This window comes from Acanthochromis polyacanthus, chromosome 6 (genome assembly GCF_021347895.1).
Source record: "Acanthochromis polyacanthus isolate Apoly-LR-REF ecotype Palm Island chromosome 6, KAUST_Apoly_ChrSc, whole genome shotgun sequence".
Classification (NCBI taxonomy): domain Eukaryota; kingdom Metazoa; phylum Chordata; class Actinopteri; family Pomacentridae; genus Acanthochromis; species Acanthochromis polyacanthus.
Genome location: NC_067118.1, coordinates 28890444 through 28913240, shown reverse-complemented (window position 1 = coordinate 28913240; position 22797 = coordinate 28890444). Strand labels below are relative to the sequence as shown.

Genomic DNA, 22797 nt, shown 5'->3' with positions numbered 1-22797 from the left:
CATCACAGGTGTTTCCAAACTCATAATCAGTCAGTCTGCCTATTTAAAGGGAGACAAGTAGTCACCCTGCTGTTTGGTGAAAAGGTGTGTACCACACTGAACATGGACAACAGAAAGCGAAGGAGAGAATTGTCCCAGGACATCCGAAAAAAAATTATAGACAAACATCTTAAAGGTAAAGGCTATAAGACCATCTCTAAACAGCTTGAAGTTCCTGTGACAACAGTGGCTCATATTATTCAGAAGTTCAAGACCCACGGGACAGTAGCCAACCTCCCTGGACGTGGCCGCAAGAGGAAAATTGATGACAAATTGAAGAGACGGATCGTTGGAATTGTATCCAAAGAGCCCAGAGCAACCTCCAAAGCAATTAAAGGTGAACTCCAAGGCCAAGGTACATCAGTGTCAGATCGCACCATTCGTCGTTGTTTGAGCCAAAGTGGACTTCATGGGAGACGACCAAGGAGGACACCACTGCTGAAAAAAACTCATAAAAAAGCGAGACTGGAATTTGCAAAAATGCATGTTGACAAGCCACAAAGCTTCTGGGAGAATGTCCTTTGGACAGATGAGACCAAACTGGAGCTTTTTGGTAAGGCACATCAACTCTATGTTCATAGACTCAAAAACCAAGCATACGAAGAAAAGAACACTGTCCCTACGGTGAAACATGGAGGAGGCTCAGTAATGTTTTGGGGCTGCTTTGCTGCATCTGGCACAGGGTGTCTTGAAAGTGTGCAAGGTACGATGAAATCTGAAGACTATCAAGGCATTCTGGAGAGAAATGTGCTGCCTAGTGTCAGAAAGCTTGGTCTCAGTCGCAGGTCATGGGTCTTCCAACAGGACAACGATCCAAAACACACAGCCAAAAACACCCAAGAATGGCTGAGAGAAAAGCGTTGGACTATTCTAAAGTGGCCTTCTATGAGCCCAGATCTGAATCCCATTGAACATATGTGGAAGGAGCTGAAACATGCCATTTGGAGAAGACACCCATCAAACCTGAGACAACTGGAGCTGTTTGCTCATGAGGAGTGGGCCAAAATACCTGTTGACAGCTGCAGAACGCTCATTGACAAATACAGAAATCGTTTAATTGCAGTGATTGCCTCAAAAGGTTGTGCAACAAAATATTAAGTTATGGGTACCATCATTTTTGTCCAGCCCTATTTCATTAGTTTGTTTTTTTTAAATAATTATGTTAATCAACAATTCAAAAGTAATGGCTGATTTTGATTATTTAATTTTCAATAAATTTTTATTTATTGTTACTTTTGTGAGTTTCAAGTGATTTCAGTGAGAATTGTGGGTTTTTCCTTCTTTAACTGAGGGGTACCAACAATTTTGTCCACGTGTGTAGAGAAAGTGACGTTTTTCATGCATCCTGCAATGGAAACCAGTACATACTCAGTGCTGTAGGAGCAGCATTACAGTGGTTTAGTTCTTTAAAGTTTTGTTGCCATCAGTGTTCTCCAGCTGCAAATTAAGTCTGTTTGTGTAGGTAGTTCCTCAAAGGGCATCCCGATAAACAGGCTATTTATACACCTGTACCTTCCCCATACCACCCCACTGGGTGTATTTTGTGCACTTCTGTAACACTGTTCACCAGCAGCATGAGCTGTGCTGCAATCAGCCACAGTGCCAGGGCATATTTAATGTTAATGGCAGCACCGTCTCTCCCACGGGTGTCAGATGAGAAGGAATATTAGTGTTCAGAGCTATTAGGAAAGCCGAGACCGGGGTTGACAATGGAAGACACAAGAGAGGAGGCCTGCAGCCTCCTGAGCAGCGATATTTTTAGAGGGGTTTTTAGATGCGAAGGCTTGTGTAGGATGAGTATTAGAAGAGAAATACACTGCACATTAAGTTTTGTGAAGTGGCTGTAGCTTAAAGGGAGCAGCAGTGGACTGTGCATTTGTTAAATTTAATTATCACATAACCTAGTTGGCTTTTGACAAACTGCAACATGTCATCAGGAAAATTACAGCAATAGCGACACTTGAAGATTAATTAATGCTTGGTGTTGATAATGCATAACCTAGTTGTTCAATATGCCATTACACAAGCCAGTGATTATTAATCTGTAGAGATCATTTTCAGGTAATTTTAACGTATACCCCTAATTAATCACCGGATGATTCTGTATGTATCTGGAGACTTAAGTAGCAAACTAAATTGTGTTTTTTGCACAGTTGTAATTAATTGCTTTATAATGTCTCTCTTTGTATGTTGTTGTGTTCACAGCGTAAGCTAGGTGGTCTGGTTCAGTTAAAGGAAAGTGGTGAGAAGTGGTTTGCAGACAGGAAGAGGGGGAGTTTTAAAGTAGAGCTCCCTAATTACATCCTGTCCAATGGCAAAATGGAATCAGGGGAAGTGCTTCATTGGAAATCAGATTCTTGAACAGAGACTTCGAGACTTGTTTCATTAGATAATATTAAAATAAAATATGCAATGAGCAAGACCTATAATTAGCCCATTTAGAAACTACTTGTGTAAAAAAAAGTCAGTTTGGAGCAGCAGGGCAGAGCTGAACCAACATGTGTAAGATAGTTTACCCCTTTTATATCCTTGGTGGATATATAAAAGAAAACAAGTCAGTGAAAGGTAGAGACTGAGTGTCCTGTTCAGAAGCTGCTCCTTCTATCGGGACTCGAACTGAGGTGCTCAAGTCGAGGTGCCTCATCTTAAGCTATTCTATTCTTAGAGATGGACAGATGCCAGGTGTCGGCAATAAAACAAATTACAATGGCTGCCCTATACAGCTAACAGAGTTACAGCAGTGGCTCCGTTGAGGGCCCTGTTCAGCGTGCTGCAGCTCCCAGAGGCTGGCTTTATATCCCCTGATCCTCCCGTTATTCTCTCTGGAAGTAAAGCAATGCTGCAACCTGCTGCCATGACGTGAGGAGCGAAGGAAAGGATGAGTGCTCTGCTTCCGTATAGCAGATGTTGGGGGAATACGGGACCGAAGAACCAGTGGCGCAAAGACATAGAATCTAATGATTGATAGAGTCTCTGAGAGCAGAGTTGCTAGTATTCTGCTGGAAAAATTCCCCATGTGATGTAAGTGCAATGGCACAGAGAGGTACACAGATAAATCTCTGTGTCGCTTTAATCAAAGACTCCACGATCGGGGGCACTTAGATTGGAGAGAGGTATGCAAATATTGCGAGCCATGAAATGCTTTATTTGCTTTCTGTTTGTTGCATTTTTCCACACCTTTAGTTCCACTTGCTATTCAGAAAGGCATACATAAAACCGTGTGTAGGTCTACAACTAGAACTATGTGAACGCACACAGATGTAGAGTATAAACACGGTTCTGCTTTCATCTCAGTCACAATGCACATGCCTCGTGTCCTCTGCCAAAATGGGCCTTTAATGCACACAGCCATGCCATTTATCAGCCATTTGCACATCATTCTCCTTGCAACACTCATTTTAATGTCTATTTGTGGAAAGAGAGGTGACAAAGCAGTGTAATATCACAGATTATGTCACATGACTAGTTCTTCAGCAACACAGAGCAGGCATCATTGTGTGCTACCATTACATGTGGTTCTGACATCAGACATACCACAGACATTTCACGCAATATCTTTAAGAATGAATACTGCATACAAACCTATTTTATATCTGCATCAAAATTAACAAGTGAATTGGAAACAAAATGCACACAGAGAAAGAAAATGACAACTCCGATATAAATCAAAAGCGGAACGTGGTGGTATGAAATGGTTAATGGATGGCTTTTCTTTTACTGTGAGCACACCATTTGCTATAGTAAATTTGTGTTCATTGTGATATTTAAAGCCAGGTTTCAGAAGTAGAAAGACATGTAAATTGGGGTTGTGATGCTGCTGCGTCTCACTCGCACACTATCGCACTCCAGCATCATTTTTCAAAGTGCAGGGTAGTCCGTTTGACTAATGAACACCTGTAAATATCAGAAATAGATGCCACAAGTATGCAATTAAATAGTGATTCCAACACTAATATCAATCATTTTCAGATCACATGAATTGCAACATGCAGTTAATGATTTTTTTTTTTTTTTTACCTCAAGCCATAATCTTTGCCTAAGCTTAACCAAATAGCTTTGGTGCCAAAGAGCAACTGAAAATGAGACTAAATTAAAATTAAGTGAAAAAATATTGGTCTGACATGATATACAAACCTAAATCCAATAATTTATGAGTTGCTCGCCTTATTTTAAAGCTTGAAAAACTACCACATCTATTGACACTGAATATTAACTCAGATGGCAATGACGCAAAAGGACACCCTGTGCGTATCTATCAGATGCAAAGGACTTTGACAAAACGGTAGTATTTGATATACAGGGAATAGCAAAGGGCTAGGGGGAAAAAAAGGTCTTTTCTGATGGAGACATCCCCCATCACCACACAACAACAGGACATGGGCCAGTACACATGAAGAAATGAATCTGTTTCTCTAGTGAAGGAACTGCTAATCCATTAACCAGCCAAGTGAATGTTTATATAAGCCAGAACTGCTGTGTTCTACTTGTGACATGCATGACCACACGAAACTTATATACTCGGCTTTCCTGAGAAAACCACCCCAGTGGAAGAGCGAAACCAGGGATTTGAGGAAAAAGCAAACATCATTAAATTCATCCTGAGAGTACAATCAGAACAATAGTGCAGGTCACTGGCTGAAGCCCCTCACTGACTTAAGCGGATGTGACTTTTTGTACCCATGAGCGAAGCAGCCCAACATCATCGTTAATTTAATGGCATCCCCTGTTCTTTACTCATGTTTCCAGTTTCCCAACCTATTCGTATCTGAGGAGGGCTCAGGCTTTGTTTTATGGTGCGAGTCTGGCTGCCATGAACCGGACTACAGGGTATTATTCATGCATTGATTGTTCATCGGGCTGGCTTTGTACTGGGTCACGAAAGGGAAATTCATTAGCATGCACATACTCTCTGTGGCATTTTGGCAGAGTGACAAAACAGTTATCCTGAAATGCTGCATTGGGAATTAAAAAGCCTTCGCTTGTTGCTAACTAGGGGAAGTCCCCTGCTGCTTCTGGACTTGTGTTCAATAGATGGGCCTTTCTAAGAAGGGAAGGACATTTTTTAAACCAATCTGTGGAGAATTATGTGTTGGCCAGGGTCTAACTAGATAAACTAATCAATTTCAATGGACAATACTGTCGGTTTTACCAGCAAGTAATTAACTAATTAAATTAGATGGACCTACACTTCCTGTTGCTTTGCCTCTCTTTAGGCAAGAAGCGGAATTTAGAAAATCTTAGTAAACAGTACTTTGTAGGTTGGATAACATCAAACAACCTATGTAATACAAATGACTCTGAACAAATGGAACCAGTTTTCAATTACAAAATTTATGTACTTCGAAATGCTACCAAATTCCCTCGTTCTCACTGGCAGGACCATAACCTGAATTGATGGGAAGCCATGTCTCCAAGTTGCCCCTTGCGGTCCAAAGAGAGATTTTTTTTAATACCTTGCGTCCCTCATGCTGTGAAATATTGCCCCTGTGCACATTTAATAGTGCATCTATCATAAAATAAGTCAGGAGGATTGAAGGAAAAAAAAAGGATTTGTGTGAGTTAAAACAAGAGAAAAGCAAAATCAGGTTCAAGATCATCCAGAGCTGGGAAACAACGCACCAGCATTAATTTGCTGTTACTCTGCTAATGAGATCTTTTTTAATTTGGAAACCTCCACTTTTGTCTTCCCATTAGGTGGTCTGTGCATTTCACAGTCTGTGAAAATACCCCGCGAACCCAGAGTTGGAGAGTTTGACAAGATCATTCGCAGGCTGAGTGAGAACCCCAACGCTCGAGTAGTCATCATCTTTGCCAACGAGGACGACATCAGGTAAGTGCAGCCAAGTGAAGTGCTGTCAATTAGCATGATGATTATCCTGACTTCTCTCAACCACTGTTACATTCTTGCTCCGTCATACTGTTATTGCGTAAGTGAAAGTACACTTAATTTTGATAATGTAAAGCCATTTAACTGTTTCCAAACGTGTCAAATGTTGTTCAGCAATGTAAGAGCTTTCCCTTAAGCCGTGTTTGCTGCTGGAATGAAAAAGCCACAAATGTCTCTTGTGTGTTCAAAGACATTAAACTGCCTTTTCCATGCAAAATACGTCCTGCTAACCACATGTTAATATTTATGAGTTCGAAATGTCAAAGATGTTTCTATTTTAAAATGCAAGCGTATATTTTTTTCTTCATGTTTTTATATGAAGAAAGGCACTATTACTCTGTTATCTTGTTTTGTTGTCTTATAGTTAATTTGATGGAATAAATTATCCAAAAGGTGTCATATTAAAAATGATGTTAGCATATTAATAACACAATAACAACTATTCAATAATATATGTATCTACTATTATAACATTCTGAAAGGAGCTATTCTATACATCAAATACAGTTTCATTGGAAAGCGTTTCTATATTTTGTCCAGTCCCTCATGCTCTTTCTATCTCACTAAACAGCCTTGTAATCCAATTTGGCATCTATTCCACCGTCCCCACTCTATTATATCTGGCCTCACTATAGAAAAGTAAAGTTACTCCTTCTCTTGTGGGGACTAAAACGTATCAATTGAAATTCATTATCTGCTATTAAGACGGATCGTCTGAATTAAAAATGAATTAATTAGTTTCAAGCTGAGTCAACACACACAGCACTGTTGTGGCTTTGAGGAGGGAAATGTTTCCCAGCAACCAGTTAGTAGGCCGGCGAACTCCTAGTGGAAGTGGGCAGTGATTTGGGGGCGGTCTCCTGATGGTGACCAGGGCAGAAGTCCCAGTGCTCATTGACTTAATCCGGTCCTGATAACGGGTAATAGTCTGGATATATAGTAATTACAGAAAGCTGAGGGGATTTCAGCGCTGCATGCCTGCTCTAGCCTTAAACTCAGCCAGTGTGAGCCTGCAGCAGCCGAATAAGAACCCAAAATTGCCTACAAAGAAAGTAACAGAGGCTGAGCTGTGTTGATAGAGCCCTGTAACAAGATACAATTATTTTAAAAAAAAAATACTGCCTCGTCTCGGTGTCATAATAATATAATATTTATGGGTTAGCTTTCCATAATCTGGCCAGATAGGTGTTAGGACGGTGAGAAAACAACATAGGCCTAGAAAATGAAAGAAGATAAACACAAATTCTTGAATGAAAAATTTCACTAAAACAAATGTAATGGAATCATTCTTATCATTTATTTATGAATTCCGTCAACTGGTTAATTTACAGCAGCATGCATTATACATGCCATTTTGACCTTTTCATCAGCATGAAACATGGTTGAATTTAGGCATATATAATGGCAGGGAGCGTGGATAGAAGATATGTTTTTTTTAATGCAAAATTTATCAATCTTGACTCAGATTCAAGAGCAAATGATTGTATAAAGTTTTAAAGGTCCCTAAGTGACTAAAAAAACTTGCAACAAACAAACAAATTCATTAAAATGACAGCCTTGTCACTAAATCTGATGCTGTCCTGTCAAAGCTGAAGGGAAGCATAAACGCTCATCGACCAGCTCTAAGCAACACCTTTACGTCTCACTCTGTTATTTTCACATCAGACTTCTCAGCCTGTCTACTCATGTCTCCCGATGGTGAGAAAATCTATTTCTCTCATTTTTCCTACGTGGAGCTCATAATTGCATTTTAAGACATGCTCATTTCACAAAATTTCTGGAGACCAGACTCTGGGAAAAATCATTACCAATCAGACATAAATCCTTGCGGTCATAAAAACTAAGGTAAAGAGACATTTGGTTAGTTGGATGAGTCACTGCTCGCCCACTCCACATTATACAAGGGAATTTAATTATTTTACAAGGTTACACTGTCCTTTTTTATGCAACTGCAAAAAATCTTATGGGTTGTTAAAACAGTATGTGCCAAGTAAAAGACTGATGTTGTCTACAACACAATGTAACGTTCAATATTTATGTTTGTCCTGGCATCTTTGGGGCGATGTAAAGGTCGGTAATGGTTCATATACCAGGTGGCTGTGTTTAAAATTTATGTTGCTGCGCTCATGCTTCCTTGATGTAACTCTGCTGCTACAGCAGAGCTTGTTGGCAGGTTTTTTTTTTATGACTTCCAAAACTTACGTCCATTGGCAACAAGCCTGGACAAATGTGGCAAGGGTGTCATTCTGCCACAGGAAGGAAGAACTCGCTGCAGTGAGTCTGTGGTGGCTTTTCAAGTCTACGGCATGGCAGCTACACTCCCTCTTTAGGGTGTATTTAAATAGGAACGGTGGTTCGTTGGTGATGCACAGTATCACTGTATGCGAGAAAAATACAGAAGAAAGCAGCATTGTATGCTTCACTTACACACTGCTCTACTTCTCTGTCCCAAAGGCGACTCCTTCAGGCAGCTAAGAAGGCCAATCAAACAGGCCATTTCATCTGGGTGGGTTCAGACAGCTGGGGCTCCAAAATTTCCCCCATACTGAACCAAGAAGAAATGGCAGAAGGTGCTGTCACCATCCTCCCCAAACGGCAGTCCATCAAAGGTATTCACACTGCCAAACCTTACCTTACAGATTGTCCACAATGGCTTATTTTTGTACAAGATGATAGTTTTAGCTTGCATTGAATTAGATGTTAGATGTTTTCATTTCTATATTCAACATATTACATTCAAATGATTCTTTTTTGATTGGATGCTTCCCAATTTTGCTCCCTTGCAACCACACAATACATAAACTGTTGTGTCACTGCTATACTGCTATTATTTATATTTCACATTGATTTTTACATTGAATAAATCTATACTGCAGCCGACTGGCTTTTCAGATCCTTAAAAGTCATAATCAGCAGGCTAAAAAAAAAGCAGGCCTTTCATTTTAATAGTTCACTTTATGGGATGCAACAATAATCAGACACTTTAACTTCACTGTTTTGCTAAGAAAAATGCATTTTCTTGTGCTGTGGATTTGGATTTGTATGCACAGCAGAGTTTTTTGAAACTTTTAAAGATAAAAGGAAATTAAATTGCAATGACCTTAACCGGTCCTACTGGAAATGTAGAAACATAAGAGATTAAATTCTAACATCGGATATTTATTTCTTTCAGGCTTTGATCGCTACTTCATCAGCCGAACACTAGAGAACAACAGGAGGAATATCTGGTTTGCAGAGTTTTGGGAGAATAACTTCCAATGCAAGCTCAGTCGGCATGCTGTGAAGAAAGGATCCGGCATCAAAAAGTGTACAAGTGAGTCTACACTAATAGCAAAGATGGCACTCAGTCAATACACAACACTCAATCAATGACTGAGTATATTGATTGGGTCTGGTGTGGATACAAAGTGTGTATGTGTGTGTGTGTACTTGGTATGCACAGATAAATGTATTTGTCATCAGGGAGTAAACGATCACACTCCTCTAATTTAGGCTAAGTGTAATGGGTACAGATAAGCAAATGGGAATCTCTCATTTTGCAAGAATGAATGAATGTTGTCATTGCTTGTGCCTAGTTCAATTTGCAGTGTGCGACAATAGCAATCACGACACTATGCCATCGCATGTGTCGAAAACATAATCAATAGAAAAATCCAGTCAGCCCATTAGAAACAGGCTTTCAGGTCATTAAAATCAGTCGGCTCCCTGAGTGTGGCTCCTACCACACTGTGCAGTGCAACGCTGCATCTCAAGTAGTTCAGACTGATTTAAAGCCGGCACCTGTAATGTTTCGAAGCAATCCATTTCTCATATAGCCGTGTGAATGCTGCAGTCTCATACACAATCAAACCCAAAAACCAACACTGGAGAAGCTGCCTGTTCTAAGCTATTGAGATGCATCCATCTATTCAGCCAGTGTCCCAGCTTCAATAAACACCTCGTGCCAATCTTTTTCCACAATCATAATTTGGGGTTTGGGACTGGAGACTGTGTCCAAACAATTCTGTAACCTTCACAAACCAAAATGCAATATGATGTTTTAGCCTCTTAGAGCAGGGACAGGTCTGCTGTGTGGGAATGTTAAATTAAGCGGGGGGGGGGGGGAATATTCGGATACCAAAATTAATATCCGGATAGTGCCATAGCGAACGAATATTCGGGATATTCGGGTCCAGCCCTATTATACAGACAAGTAAAAGAGAGTTTAACTGAGTTTAGCTGTCTTACCTGCCCCTTTCATATTTTGGTTCACTCTCACCGAGTGAGGTTTTCAACCTTAAAAGCTCTACAGATCCATTGTACTTCTGTACCGCACTCTAATGGCTGCCATCTATTCATGTGTAACCTCAGCTTTCTCAAAAAACCTTTTAAGCTTGAACCCCTACAGTTTCAAAAATAGCCATTAAATGAACAGATCCTTAATGAAGAACATAGAAATGAGAAGAAAATGCATAAAGATGCCTGATCAGCCTGAAGAAAGACTCAGCCCACCTGTAACAAGACAAGCAACCAGCAGAAACAGAACTGAGCTGGTCTCAAGTTCAAAAACTACATTCTCTGCCAGTGAAAGCCTGTTGACAAGAGACTGAAAGCAACCTTGATAAAGTCATAGATACCATAAAATGTCTTCAATAAGAAAATTCCGCCTGACAGAGATGTTCTCTGAGGAATCGCTGAGTTACAAGACATGAAGGCAGTAAAATGCCAACATAACACCCCAAAACTGGAGAAGAAGGCAATGCTCCACAATGTAGCAGAAAAACTGACGGTAGAGATAGAAGAAGTTGTTTCTATGAAGAAATGGATAATTCTGAGCTTCCATTTAGAAATGTTCTATATTCCCCTCCAAGACCACTAATCAAGTTTCTAGACTGGTAAACTAAACACACCTCTTTATTTTTTCTGGAGAAGTGCACCTTTCAAAGACCTTTCTAAAACCAGTCCCAGCTAAATATGAAGCACGTCCTACTTTCCAAAGCTTAACATAACAATATCAAATGAATGTTCTTTTGCAATTTTTGCACTTCTTCTATTCATGCCTTCACACCCCCACAACCACTTTTTGAAAGTCTGGAAAAGCTCTTCACCAAATTCTTGATTAACAAACGACAGCCATGGCTGAGCCTGAACTTCTGTGATGCCAGAAGGATCTGATTTCCTGATTTTCCGTGGTACTACTTCATGGCTTAAATAAGAGCTGCAATAGTCTGGACATTGCCACCTGTTCTTTATATCAGATATAATTATAGACAGTTTCAAAGAAATATCTGAGAATCTGGTGTAACTACTTCTAGTTATCAAAGATGAGTGGACTAAAGTGTGCCTTAATTACCAGACCCAGACTAGAATATTAGATAAGATTCAGAATTAGAGTCGATGTGAATTAAACAGATGGCCACAACATTAACACCACCAGCCCAGCATTGTGTGGGTTCCCTTTTGTGCTGCCAAAACAGCTGTGACCCTATGGGCCATGGACACTGGACCCCTGGTGTCTGATAATGGGATGTCAGCAGTGAATCCATTCAGTTTGTGTATTACGTGAATGCTCAATCAGAATGGGATTTTGGGGAGTTTGGAGGCTGAGTCAACACTTTGGACTCTTAGTTGTGCTCCTCAAGCTGTTTTTGCTGTGTGGTGGAGCACCCCGTCACTGCCATCTGTGAGCGACATCATCACGAGTATGATTATTCTGCAACAATGTTCAAGTCAGTGTTACAAGTCAACGTAGCATCCACGAAATCCCAAGACCCCAGGTTTCCCAGCATAACATTGCATTGTAAAGAGATGATCGATGTTTTTCACTTCAATCACTCCGTCTTTCCTGCATCAGTTTACCAGTAACAGTATCAGATGAATGTGTAAAACGTAGGTCCGAAAAGGCTCCCTAATTTCACTGTATTTGGGTGTGTGCGGAAAATTTTATCTAAAATTATTCTGGCCGAGTTGCTTCTGTGTCCACAATTATGCATTCTTGGACTGTTTCCAAAGGAATTTAGGCTTTGAACTACACAGAAGAAAATGGGGCCTGTCAGCCTTTTGCAGGCAAATGGCAGCGCTGCTGTCTCATGGAAAAATACCTTTTCTACAGTTGTTTCCTAAGAAAAAGATAAAACAGATACCTTTTCAGAAAAGGTACCAGTTTTAATATTTTTAAACAGTAAGTAACTTGTAACACAGAATATAAAAGCACAGCTGTGTTTGGTTTGTTTTGATAGGTGAAATATGCTGTATTTGCGGTATGTACATTTTCTTTCTCTGTGCTCTCACTATATATTGAAAATGAAAAGAAAATGTGACCAAATACCAGAGCAGAAACACTAAAGCACGTACAGTAGATGCAAAATTAACCAGTTTGGGAGCGACTAAAGTCTCAAGCTTCTGAAAATAAATTGTGTCCTCTGGCAAAGCAGAGAGATGCTTCCAACAATCCACACATTCAGGAGAACATGCAATTGTAAATGATTTCTGTATTTATCAGTTGTCATGGTGGCTGCTCTTGAGCCAAATTGCTGCTGCCCCTTTTCTTCCTCTGAGTAGCCTCCAGGGCACAGTAAAATTTTTTACAGGCAAGAGGAACAATCATTTCACTCAGAGCCTTTTGCAAGTACTATCACTATGCTCCTCATTGCTCCTTTTGTCAGTAGAACAATTTCTTGTTCCCACTTCTGAAGTCGCTGTGGATTCGATACCATCCATAACATATCAAGTGGCATGTTAGAGGCAAATTATCCTCTTGTTGCTGTGATTGCATTTTCTAAACACGGTCCACACATCGTCAGCTTTAAAAACACACACACATACACTTAATAAGTAGGGCAGAGTAAATTCCTCACTCGAAAAATCTGCGGAAGACTAATCAACCACCACAGGCTGGAAAATGATATTCTTAAAGTGCTATCATGATTAGACGGGCATGTAATTGTTCTATTTGTGCGATATCAAAGCTTTTAATCGCACAATGCAAGTCGCTGGCATGTGATTTATGTAGTACAACAGCAGGGTATGAACACAGGTCATCTTCCAGGACTGAAGCATGAAAGTGGAGCTGACTTTGTGTGCAGGGAAGACAACACAGAATTCAGATGTATAATTCACATCCTATTGCCGTTCTGTTTCCTAGAGTTCTTGTATCCGTTGCCCCAGAGAACAAGGTTTACTTTGTAGCTTCAGATCTACACTGTCAACGCCTATCCACAGGCCATTTTCCCGCCACATTCGCTGAATGCAACAAAACACCATCAACACCCTTTGAAGTGGAGAAAAAACCTGCATCTTTATCCATATGTGCAAGGTGCATAATTTAAATGTGAAAACTACCATATGCTACAGGTATAACTGAATTTTCGGATTTAGTAACTACCCCAGCCTTTAAGTTTAAAGGAGATGGTTTAAAAGGATCCTAAATTTATTTGTGATTGCTGCATATGCAATATTATGTAGAATACTGAGACTGGAAATGCATAATCTAGGCAAAAACATACCCAACGTGTTAAAAAAAAAAACAGCACTGATCTTGCATTGCAGTAATGTTCAGTCCTGCACGTATGAAAGGATAGCATATTAAAGCAACCTGTCAGGTCGCAGTATTACATTCTAACACACCTCAGTTTGGAAGCTTATCTTACATATTTATTTTTTCAAACAACCTGCTTTCGCTTTAAACTTTAACAAGATAAAGGCTCTTTTAGGAATAAGGATGAGGACTAGTTGATGGATTTGGCAAGTGTAACTCTGTCTTTGACAGCAAATTCTAAAGCTTTCTAAACTTCCCCAAATCCAATAAAGACCATGACAGATTCACTAACCTCTAGTGGGGGCATGACTTCCTCACAGTGGGTGGACCATAAGGTGGTTTGATGGGGATGTGAATTGCTGCTACATCACATTTTTGCTCATCTTTGTAACACTGGCATGCCCCTCTAAAAAAGAAAAAAATAAATCACACAATTTAATTTTTTATCCTGCTTTAAATACTCAAACGCAGATTATTACCTTCATGCCAACCTCATGCAACAGCTTCTAGACTCCTGCAGCGTCTGGTTATAGTTGCTAAGGGATGATCAGGCAATCTGTTTTACAAGCGAGGGTTATTAGGGAACTGTCAGCTTCACACTGCCATTTAACACCCCTGTATTTCTCTCATTAGAACAAACAAACAGTATATCAAAGACATTTATTCTTTCAAATGTGAAAACCTAACCATATCAAGAAGGTAAAATTTACCTCAGACATTCCTGTAAGCGAACCCCTGAATTAAACTACAACTGAAAATGGTGCCGTCTGGGTTTGATCAAGATTAAAAGTTGAAATTTTCCACAGACAGAATCTAAGAAACTCCCAGAAACGAATCGGACACAACTGATTCACTGCAAATTCAAAATGACGTTTACGTTCTCTCCGACTCAAAATGGGAAATGCTGGCTGCAGGATTCAGCAGTTCTCAACTTTGCCATCTGATCAGCTCGCCACTCGCTGTACTGTCACAGTCACAGTATTTCACGCTGGTGAACCATAAAACATGATCCTGTTTTGCAGAGCAGAATGAACAAGAAATGGCTGGTATGCGGGCTGAGCTCGTGAACAGAGACAAATTGGTAGTAACAGAAAGACACCGCACCAGATCATAGCATGACACAGGTGCAGATATCGGCAATGAGCAGGACTGACACATCAATCATGACGACTTTGGGATGAACAGAACCTGTACTCCTCAGATTTTGTGAACACTGACATTGACTGCATGACAAGAAGCTGTTAATTGCTTTTCTTGTAATTTTTCCAAAAGCAGAGGCTCAATTTTTGCATCCTCATAATATGAAGTACAGAAATTTACCAACAATCGGGCCATTTCATACAGCATAAAGTTTTCTATCTTACTGCGTTGTTGGCAGAGATGCCAGCCTCGGCAGGTGCTGTGCCTCTCGCTGACGTCATTTCAGCACACACTGAGGGTCACAGTTTGAGTGAAGCAAGCTGGCTTGAGTCACTCTTTTGCTTTGCATCCCTGCAGGCATGAGTCATCAAGGCTACCAGACACAAATACATGCCTGCCTGCTTGCTCAATTGTCTGAATTCCATTGCTCAGTGAAAAAAAATCAAGGACACCACACGCAACTGGGCGATTTTGAACATTTCTTGGGTTCTCCTGAGATACAACTAAAATGTCAAGGTTTGCAGGGAAGATAAGCCAGAGAAAAACACTGTGGAGAAATTCATATTTACCTGAACTGGTCCAGAATTGTTTTTCTATTTTCTATATAACAGCATATGCTCTTTAAAAGTAATTTGAAATCCCCCAATTTTTTGTACCCAGATATGTCCATGATGGATTTTTGTTTGAAGGCAGCTAAAGCAAGAAAACCCCATTTATTATCCATAGCTGGGAGCTGCAACAATGAGTTCACTTAATCTGACTGACTGTGTCTTTGAAAGCCATGATGACAAGCACTGTCAAGCACTGTGGTCTATTTTTGTCCCCTGGGTGATGATGCCCAATCTTTTTAATTAGAAAAAGAAAATGGGAGGGGTTTGTAATGGATGTCAACTGAAGTCTGTCAAAGCCTTCACTGGGGCTACATTAGCAGATCATTTTAGCAGTTATCAAAGAAACTTATGGCAAAAACATGCATGTGACCACAGGCACACTTCACCCAGAGTTATTTCCGAATCACAGAGACTGACACTTAGAATTAGTGTTATTGTATGTCTTTTTCTGCATTTTGACAACATTTCAGCTGAATGACTTGAAGTAATAATTGGTAATGTGGCACAAAAATGATCTGAAATGAAAAATGCAAGTTTAAACTTAGCTTGAAATCTGGCTGTGTTTGTCTCTCTTCTGTAACATACTGGACCTTGATCTCTAAATGAATCAGGTAGAGCCGCCTGGCTGTGGCTAAAATGCTAATCACAATTATACAGATTAATCTCAAGATTATTTGTCATAATTATTCACTGACTTTGATGAATTAACTTCTATAGCTGCTTCACATTTGAGTGGTACTGATTCCATTTCCATGTCATGCCACATTCCTGTTAATGTTCAAATCTTTGCATCAAAATAAGATTTAAATTACGCCTCAATTCAGTATATCGCTTAGAGGCAAAATATAAATTAAACTGCACCTAAAACATCTCATACACTGAACTAAGGGTTCCCTAAACGGCTCATATGCAGGATAGAGTAGATGCTAGCTGGCGACTGCAGGAAAAGAAGCAAAAATGTCTTGAAAAGAGTGAAATAAGGTGTTCCAGCATCAGATTTACCCAATATGAAATCAAATCATTTTATTTACATGTTCATTTAACTGTGGGCAGGGCCGGCCGCTCGCATAAACACTCTATGCCATTGTTTATAGCCACATCCACTAGAGGGGGCCACACCACAATAAGTGTGTGATTCGCATTTTGTCCCTGTCTTTATTCCAATGAAACATAAATCTGTTAATGCTGTTAATCATGTGCATGTGTGTTTTAACCCAATTACAAGCTGTGCACGTGATATGGTAGTTGCACTGTGCATGTTTTGGGGCCACAAAAAAAATCTTGCTTAGGGCCACCAAAGTCCTAGGGCCGGCCCTGACTGTGGGAAGCTATGATCATGATTAAAATAGGATTAAATGTGCAGCCCTGCAATGTTTTCTGAGTATTGTGTTGCACACTTTCAAAGTCACTAGTCTTGCAAATATGACACTCCGGTACTGAGTGAAAATAAAACCATATATTATTCAATATCATCCAAACACATTCATCATTAGGCTACAAAAAGCTGCTAAATGATCAAATCAATACATATGTTTCCTGAAGTTACTGTATATCAAAATGCAAAATATTACAATATTGTTGCCAGCCACTGCTGCAAACGCACAGGCACCAACTGTTGTCTACTGTAATTTAACTGAACTCCGACAGCGAATCTCTACAAGCAGCAGAAACAGGAGTAGTATCCACAGGCTAACAAGCTAACAAGTACTGAGTTTACAGTCTGAGTCTGCTACATGAACATATCTGACAACCCCTGAAGCTCCCAAGTGTTCTGTTCAGTATTCTTCAGCATCCGATGCTGCAGGTCGGTATACATGGGAAGTGTTGAGGGCCAGCAAGTCTGGATGAGAGCTGGTATCAGCATCAGCTCAGCCGAATCAAGCGTACGGGTTTTGTTGTGCTGAACAGTGTCAGCAGCAGGCATATACAGCGTTTCTTAAGCCCAAAGGGAACTAGAATTACCCCTTCATGGCTGCATACCTAAGCTAATCAGGAAAGTTGTCTGTCCAGGCTCAGATAATACATGTAGGAAAGAAGTGTGTATGGTGAAACTCAAAGCTCAAAAACACAGCTGAATTCATCCTATGTGGACACAAATGTGGCACTGAATCTGCTTCTGTTCATATTTTGCCTCAAGTGTAGACACAGCGTAAGAATTTTTTTGTAAGAACATTATAGATTAAAGCACATTTTTGTACTTTCAGCTGTTTTAAAACTTTGCCAAAAAAAGTTATGAAGAGAAAAATGTATCATACATTATTCTGAGCCAACTTCTATATCATTACACACCCCTAATGTGACCCAGTTGAAACAAACTATGGCCATGCAAGAATCATCTGGTCTGCTCTACCCTCCAAGCACATTATTTGGACATACAGCCCATAATTTTCAGCCTGACAAAGAAAGAAATCAGCCTCCATTGAAAGAAATGTCACAAGCAAACGTATGCAGTATGACCTGCAGCTTTCTGGATCATTGTGCCCCTTCAGAATTACATCTTTTCCCTTTGTGGAAACGCCCAGAACACTGATAAAGGAGCAAAGTGTCATCATAATTCACATTAAGGCATGTGACAACCTGTCTGCCACACATTTTAGCAACCACTCGCTGTGCTTTTTCTCCATTTTTCAGTCAACAAAACCACACAAAACTCATTTTCTGCATCGAGACATGGATGTTATGCAGTATTCGTCAAGTTCTAAAGAAGGATATCTGATAAAGGCAAATATCGAAGATGCTGCTCTAATAAAGAATTCCTAAAGCACAGGATTCATGAAATTAAATGCTTACATATTTTTAAAATACAAAATTTTTTTTAAAAAAATAGACACCTGTCGAAAATATTATGTAAAATCATGCAGTCACATTAACATAACGCTGTTTACAGAAATAATAGGGCAGAAATTAATATCATTGTTTATTAAGTCACTGTTTTCTCAAATGTCCCTAAAAATAATCCACATATCGATATCAGACAAAAATCAATATTATCTTGTTGTTTTCTATCACAACAGATGACAGCAGGATAGAAGATGGTCCTTGAAGGTGAATTAACTATTTAAATTAAAGACTGTGACTTTGCCAAGAACACAATGAATGACGTACAATTACAAGTTCAACAACATTAACATATTTGACAAATGTAGCCTTCTGGTACAGTAATATTACAGCTCATTCTCTACAGCAGGTTAATCATCATTGTCAGTGACAGCTGTAGATTACTGGGTAGTTCTCTTGCATTGGGTGTGCATTGAAAAGTTGATTATGAGACTATATCCGACACATCAGGCACATAATCAATAGCCCACACATTTTGATGAGGTGCTGTCACAACAAGCCTCGGATTTACTCATTTCATCTTTGCTTCACTGTATTCCATCTCAAATCTCCAAGGAGAAGAGTGTTAATGAGAAACATAGGAGCAAAGGAGTCAGTAAAAATGCATTAGTAAAACATGCGTGCACAGGCTTCAATTTGCTTCAGTGGTTCCACACCCGAAATATGAGGAATCACATGAAGATTAAAGAAAAAAAATCATCGATAATATCACTTCAGTGACACTAGGTTAGAACCAAATTTACTTTATTAGGCCAAAAGCCAAACAAGGTTGGATCAAAGACAGAGAGAGATATTCATTCCAGACCTACTGGTTATACTAAGTCTCCTCAAAGTTCCCCTCCATTGAAAAAAAACATGATTTGCTTATATTTTACTTCACTTTGTTGTTCATTTTTTTTCCTTGGTCAAAATTATAAATGCACAGTTTCACACTGGCGGACTGTTTTTACATTTTTCTGCTGAAAAAGGAATGTTTCGCTGCTCTGAAACTAATTTTAAAATGTGCAAATCCTAGCAAAATTTTGACATTACAATATCTTGCGAGCTAATCCCACTACAATACCAACTAGACGCTGTGTGATCTGCATGCTTATGTCACGGATCTACTGAGATTTATCTACATGGACCATATAGACCGTGGAATAATATTGAAATGGGAGACGTCTTGCTTTGGGTATTTTACATATTCAAAGAACCTGACTTTACTAATTAAAGGAGAATTTCTGATGGGTTAAATTAAGGTTTTATTTCTGGAAAAAAAAAAAGAATAGACAACTTATTATTCATCAGTTATTATCCAAAGCAATTTGACACGTCTTAATGCCTGACTAGAGGGGACCTTTAAACATTCAGAGTCTTGGCTCTGATGTTAAATGGTCTCCTCTACGTATATGAGCAAATACTGTGGGAGCGTACAGATAATAAGGCAAACAAAAACTGTTCATCTGTTTAAAGTCACTGCTTGTAAAAATGAAGTGTCTTTGTGGAGATAAGAAATGGCAGCCACAGAGCTCTGGCAAGGCCTGCAAACAAAACATGATCCGCTTTATCGCCTGCTTCATGTAGGTTTTTCTCTTTTTTTTATCTGATCACGATGCACTATTTACATTGCCTTGTGTTGTGCTTTTCTTGTCACCAATGTGAAGTGAGGGAATAGGCCATGCTTTTGTTAAGCAGCATGGAGGTTAACTGTAATTAAAAGAAAATGACACAAATGACTCAAATACTGCTCCAGTGGTGACAGCGAGCAGATCTTTCAAATTATACCTTTACGTATAATTATCACCAAATGTCAGCGCAAAAGCAACATTTGGGTAATTAGGAAACAGACAGCAAAAGCACGTGAGACAATTTTCTCCAGAGTACACCCATTACCATAACAAATTATGGTCAGTGTTGCCACTTTTCTTATTATGTGTTATTGACATTAGCCCTTCTTCAGACTTACTCTTTGAAAGCCATTTTTCCGCCGTCATATATCACTTCATCTCCAACATTTTTCTCCTCATATTGAGCAAAGTTCAAAAACAGATCTAACTACTTACAAAAAGGCATTATTAACCTTCAAACCACAAGCACACTGGCATAGATCATCTACTTCGCTAATACAAATGAGCCTCCGCTTCAGCCTGTCAGTGGTTTAGGTGCATGTGTGAAATGTTGTTGTTCACCTGTCTTCCTTTTATTATTTCCGGGGATTTGTTTGTAATGCTTTATTATTCACATGCTTTCAAATGTTGAGCATCTATCAAAAGATGTTTCTGTCATATTCGGGGCAATTACACTGAAGACAACTCATTTCAGATTGCAAGAATCAGAAGACAGTAAACCCTCATGCATTCGTAGAGCAAGAAGAAAAAAATCACAACGGGGAAAGAATTGTTGTGTTGAAATGGGTTTTAAATAAAAGATGACTAAATTATGCGGCGTGTCTGCGTTTACTCAGCCCTTTTCCTTACAGCTGTATCAGCACTAAAATGTGTGCTGAACGAAAGCGAGTGATCTGTTTTTCCTGTTACTGTTATACACTATTTTCTTATTTTCGGGTTTAAAAAATAAATGATAAAAAAAAAACTTGGATGGAGGTAAAGCCACAGTTGGCTGTTTTAACCAAGTGAATGGTGGCTTTCATTGTGTTTATCACAAGAACATAAAAAGGAAAAAGGAAAGAGACGTAATTTAAGCTTCAGTTCTTCTGTAAGATTTTCAAAAAAACTCAACAGCATTCAACATCACACAAAGTGACTGTTGTGCTGTAGTTTTACTTTGAAAGGTTACAACTTCCAGTCTTGCTGCTTCCTTCCTTTCAGCTCTTACTGGTTCTATGTGAAACTTAAACAGCATCCTTCTGTCACTTTTTCCTGCATAAACGCTCTGGCGCTGCGTTGGTTAATCGGAGGATTATGCTGCTAATCGTCACCTTGCCTGGCGATTAACGCATTTTCAAAGCATTAAAACAACCTCAGTGATGATTAATATACACCTGTCACACTTAATTACATTAATACTGAAGAATGATTAGACCTGTGTAGCTGTGTCTTCCTCTCCTCCTCTACCACTCGATCATATTCTGCCCTCCTGATTATTGGGTGTACAGTGGCATGTGACTTTGTGGGGACAAACAAAACCTTTTGTTTGCACTAATGAACCTTTGCTTGGTTTAAAAGTTAAACCTGTTTTTGATGAGCATCTGAGCATGCTGCGCTGCAAAGGACATATGGGGATACACAACACGGTCTCACGGGGATTCGTGAAACTGTCACGTCAGTTTTTGTTTCGGTTTCGTGCGCACCAACACGATGTCGTCATGTTTATCGTGCCGCTCACCACGAGCAAAACCCGCTGTGGTAATCACATCTGAAAGTGGTTTATACCGGCGGATTCATGACGATCTAAGCTGTCCATCGGCGTTTGCGGCCGCTGCTGTGGCCGCCGCTTCGGCCGCCGCACATTCTTTAAATTCCTATGCAAATTCGGCGGATTCATGACGATCTAAGCTGTCCATTGGCGTTTGCGGCCGCCGCCGCGGCCGCCGGACATCCGGCCACAACAGCGGCCAGATCACATCTGAAAGTGGTTTATACCGGCGGATTCATGACAATTTAAGCTGTCCATCGGCGTTTGACAGTTTCACGAATCCCCGTGAGACCGGGCTGGGATACATGATGCCAGGAGCCTAGTTGAATATTGTGGGGTGGGTCCAATCAGTGATCGACAGACCATAATGAGAAATAGGGCTGCATGAGAGGCTGTTTTGGATTTTGTAGTAGACTGTATGAATGACTTTCAGATACAATCAGTGGTTAATGCATAATTTAATGCCAGTCTCTACATAAGTTACATGGGGTGAGAAAAAGATGGCTTCAGAACTGAGTAATCAGGCCTCTTGAAAGGTCATCATTTGCTTTATTTTACATATCAAGCAATCATAGTTGAATTCTTACAATTTTCACTGATCGCTGACGAGATTTCACTTCAGAATATTGCACCATTCCTATTAAAAACTGTTGGAAATTCACATATATTTATATACTGTACATATATGTTATTAAACATATATTAGTTTAATTAAGTATCATAATTCAATCAGCATCTGTCAATTCATCACTCCAGTCCCTTGTATGATGTACTTTCATGTATTGTAATTTTACCTTCGTTTCTTTTAGACCACGAGCGGATCGGGAAAGATTCATCCTACGAACAGGAGGGGAAGGTCCAGTTCGTGATAGACGCTGTTTATGCCATGGCTCACGCTCTACATAACATGCACAAAGACCTCTGTCCTGGAAAAGTTGGCCTCTGCTCCAAGATGGACACTATCAACGGCACACTGCTGCTCAAATACATCCGCAATGTCAACTTTACAGGTGTGTATTCCTGCTTCTGCTTGGGTGGGCTTAAAGCTGCATGCATACTGCACGTAAAGCATGGGTTGTTGTCGCCAGTTTTTTCTATTTACACGAAAAACAAGAAGAGCAAGCGAGTTCCAGGAAATGCATCTATGAAATTCGATATATAAAGCATACACAAACAGTAGTTGACGGTCGACTCATTCTGGAGCATTTGTGTGGTGGCATCTGAAGCAACCTGTTTGTTCTATTTTTGGGTTCACTAACGTGCTCAGGCAGGGGCTTTGTGAGTATGCAGTGGCCTCAAATTATCAGGCTACTGAATGTAAATTATTCCCGGCGAGTATAAGAGGCTGAGATCTGTAGGAGGGTTGACAATCACCAGCAGAACAGCATGTTTTATCAGAGCTGATGATG

General features: G+C 39.8%; 1 protein-coding gene across 2 annotated transcripts in view; it reads left to right on the top strand.

Moving 5' to 3' along the window:
* LOC110956798 (metabotropic glutamate receptor 4) overlaps positions 1-22797 on the top strand; it is a 192949-nt gene that overhangs the window by 148981 nt on the left and 21171 nt on the right. For both annotated transcript variants that reach the window (XM_022202512.2, XM_022202511.2), the window contains exons 4-7: positions 5734-5869; positions 8381-8535; positions 9099-9239; positions 22198-22398. In XM_022202512.2, coding sequence (XP_022058204.1) covers positions 5734-5869; positions 8381-8535; positions 9099-9239; positions 22198-22398 — 633 coding nt within the window. The remainder of the gene's footprint in view (positions 1-5733; positions 5870-8380; positions 8536-9098; positions 9240-22197; positions 22399-22797) is intronic.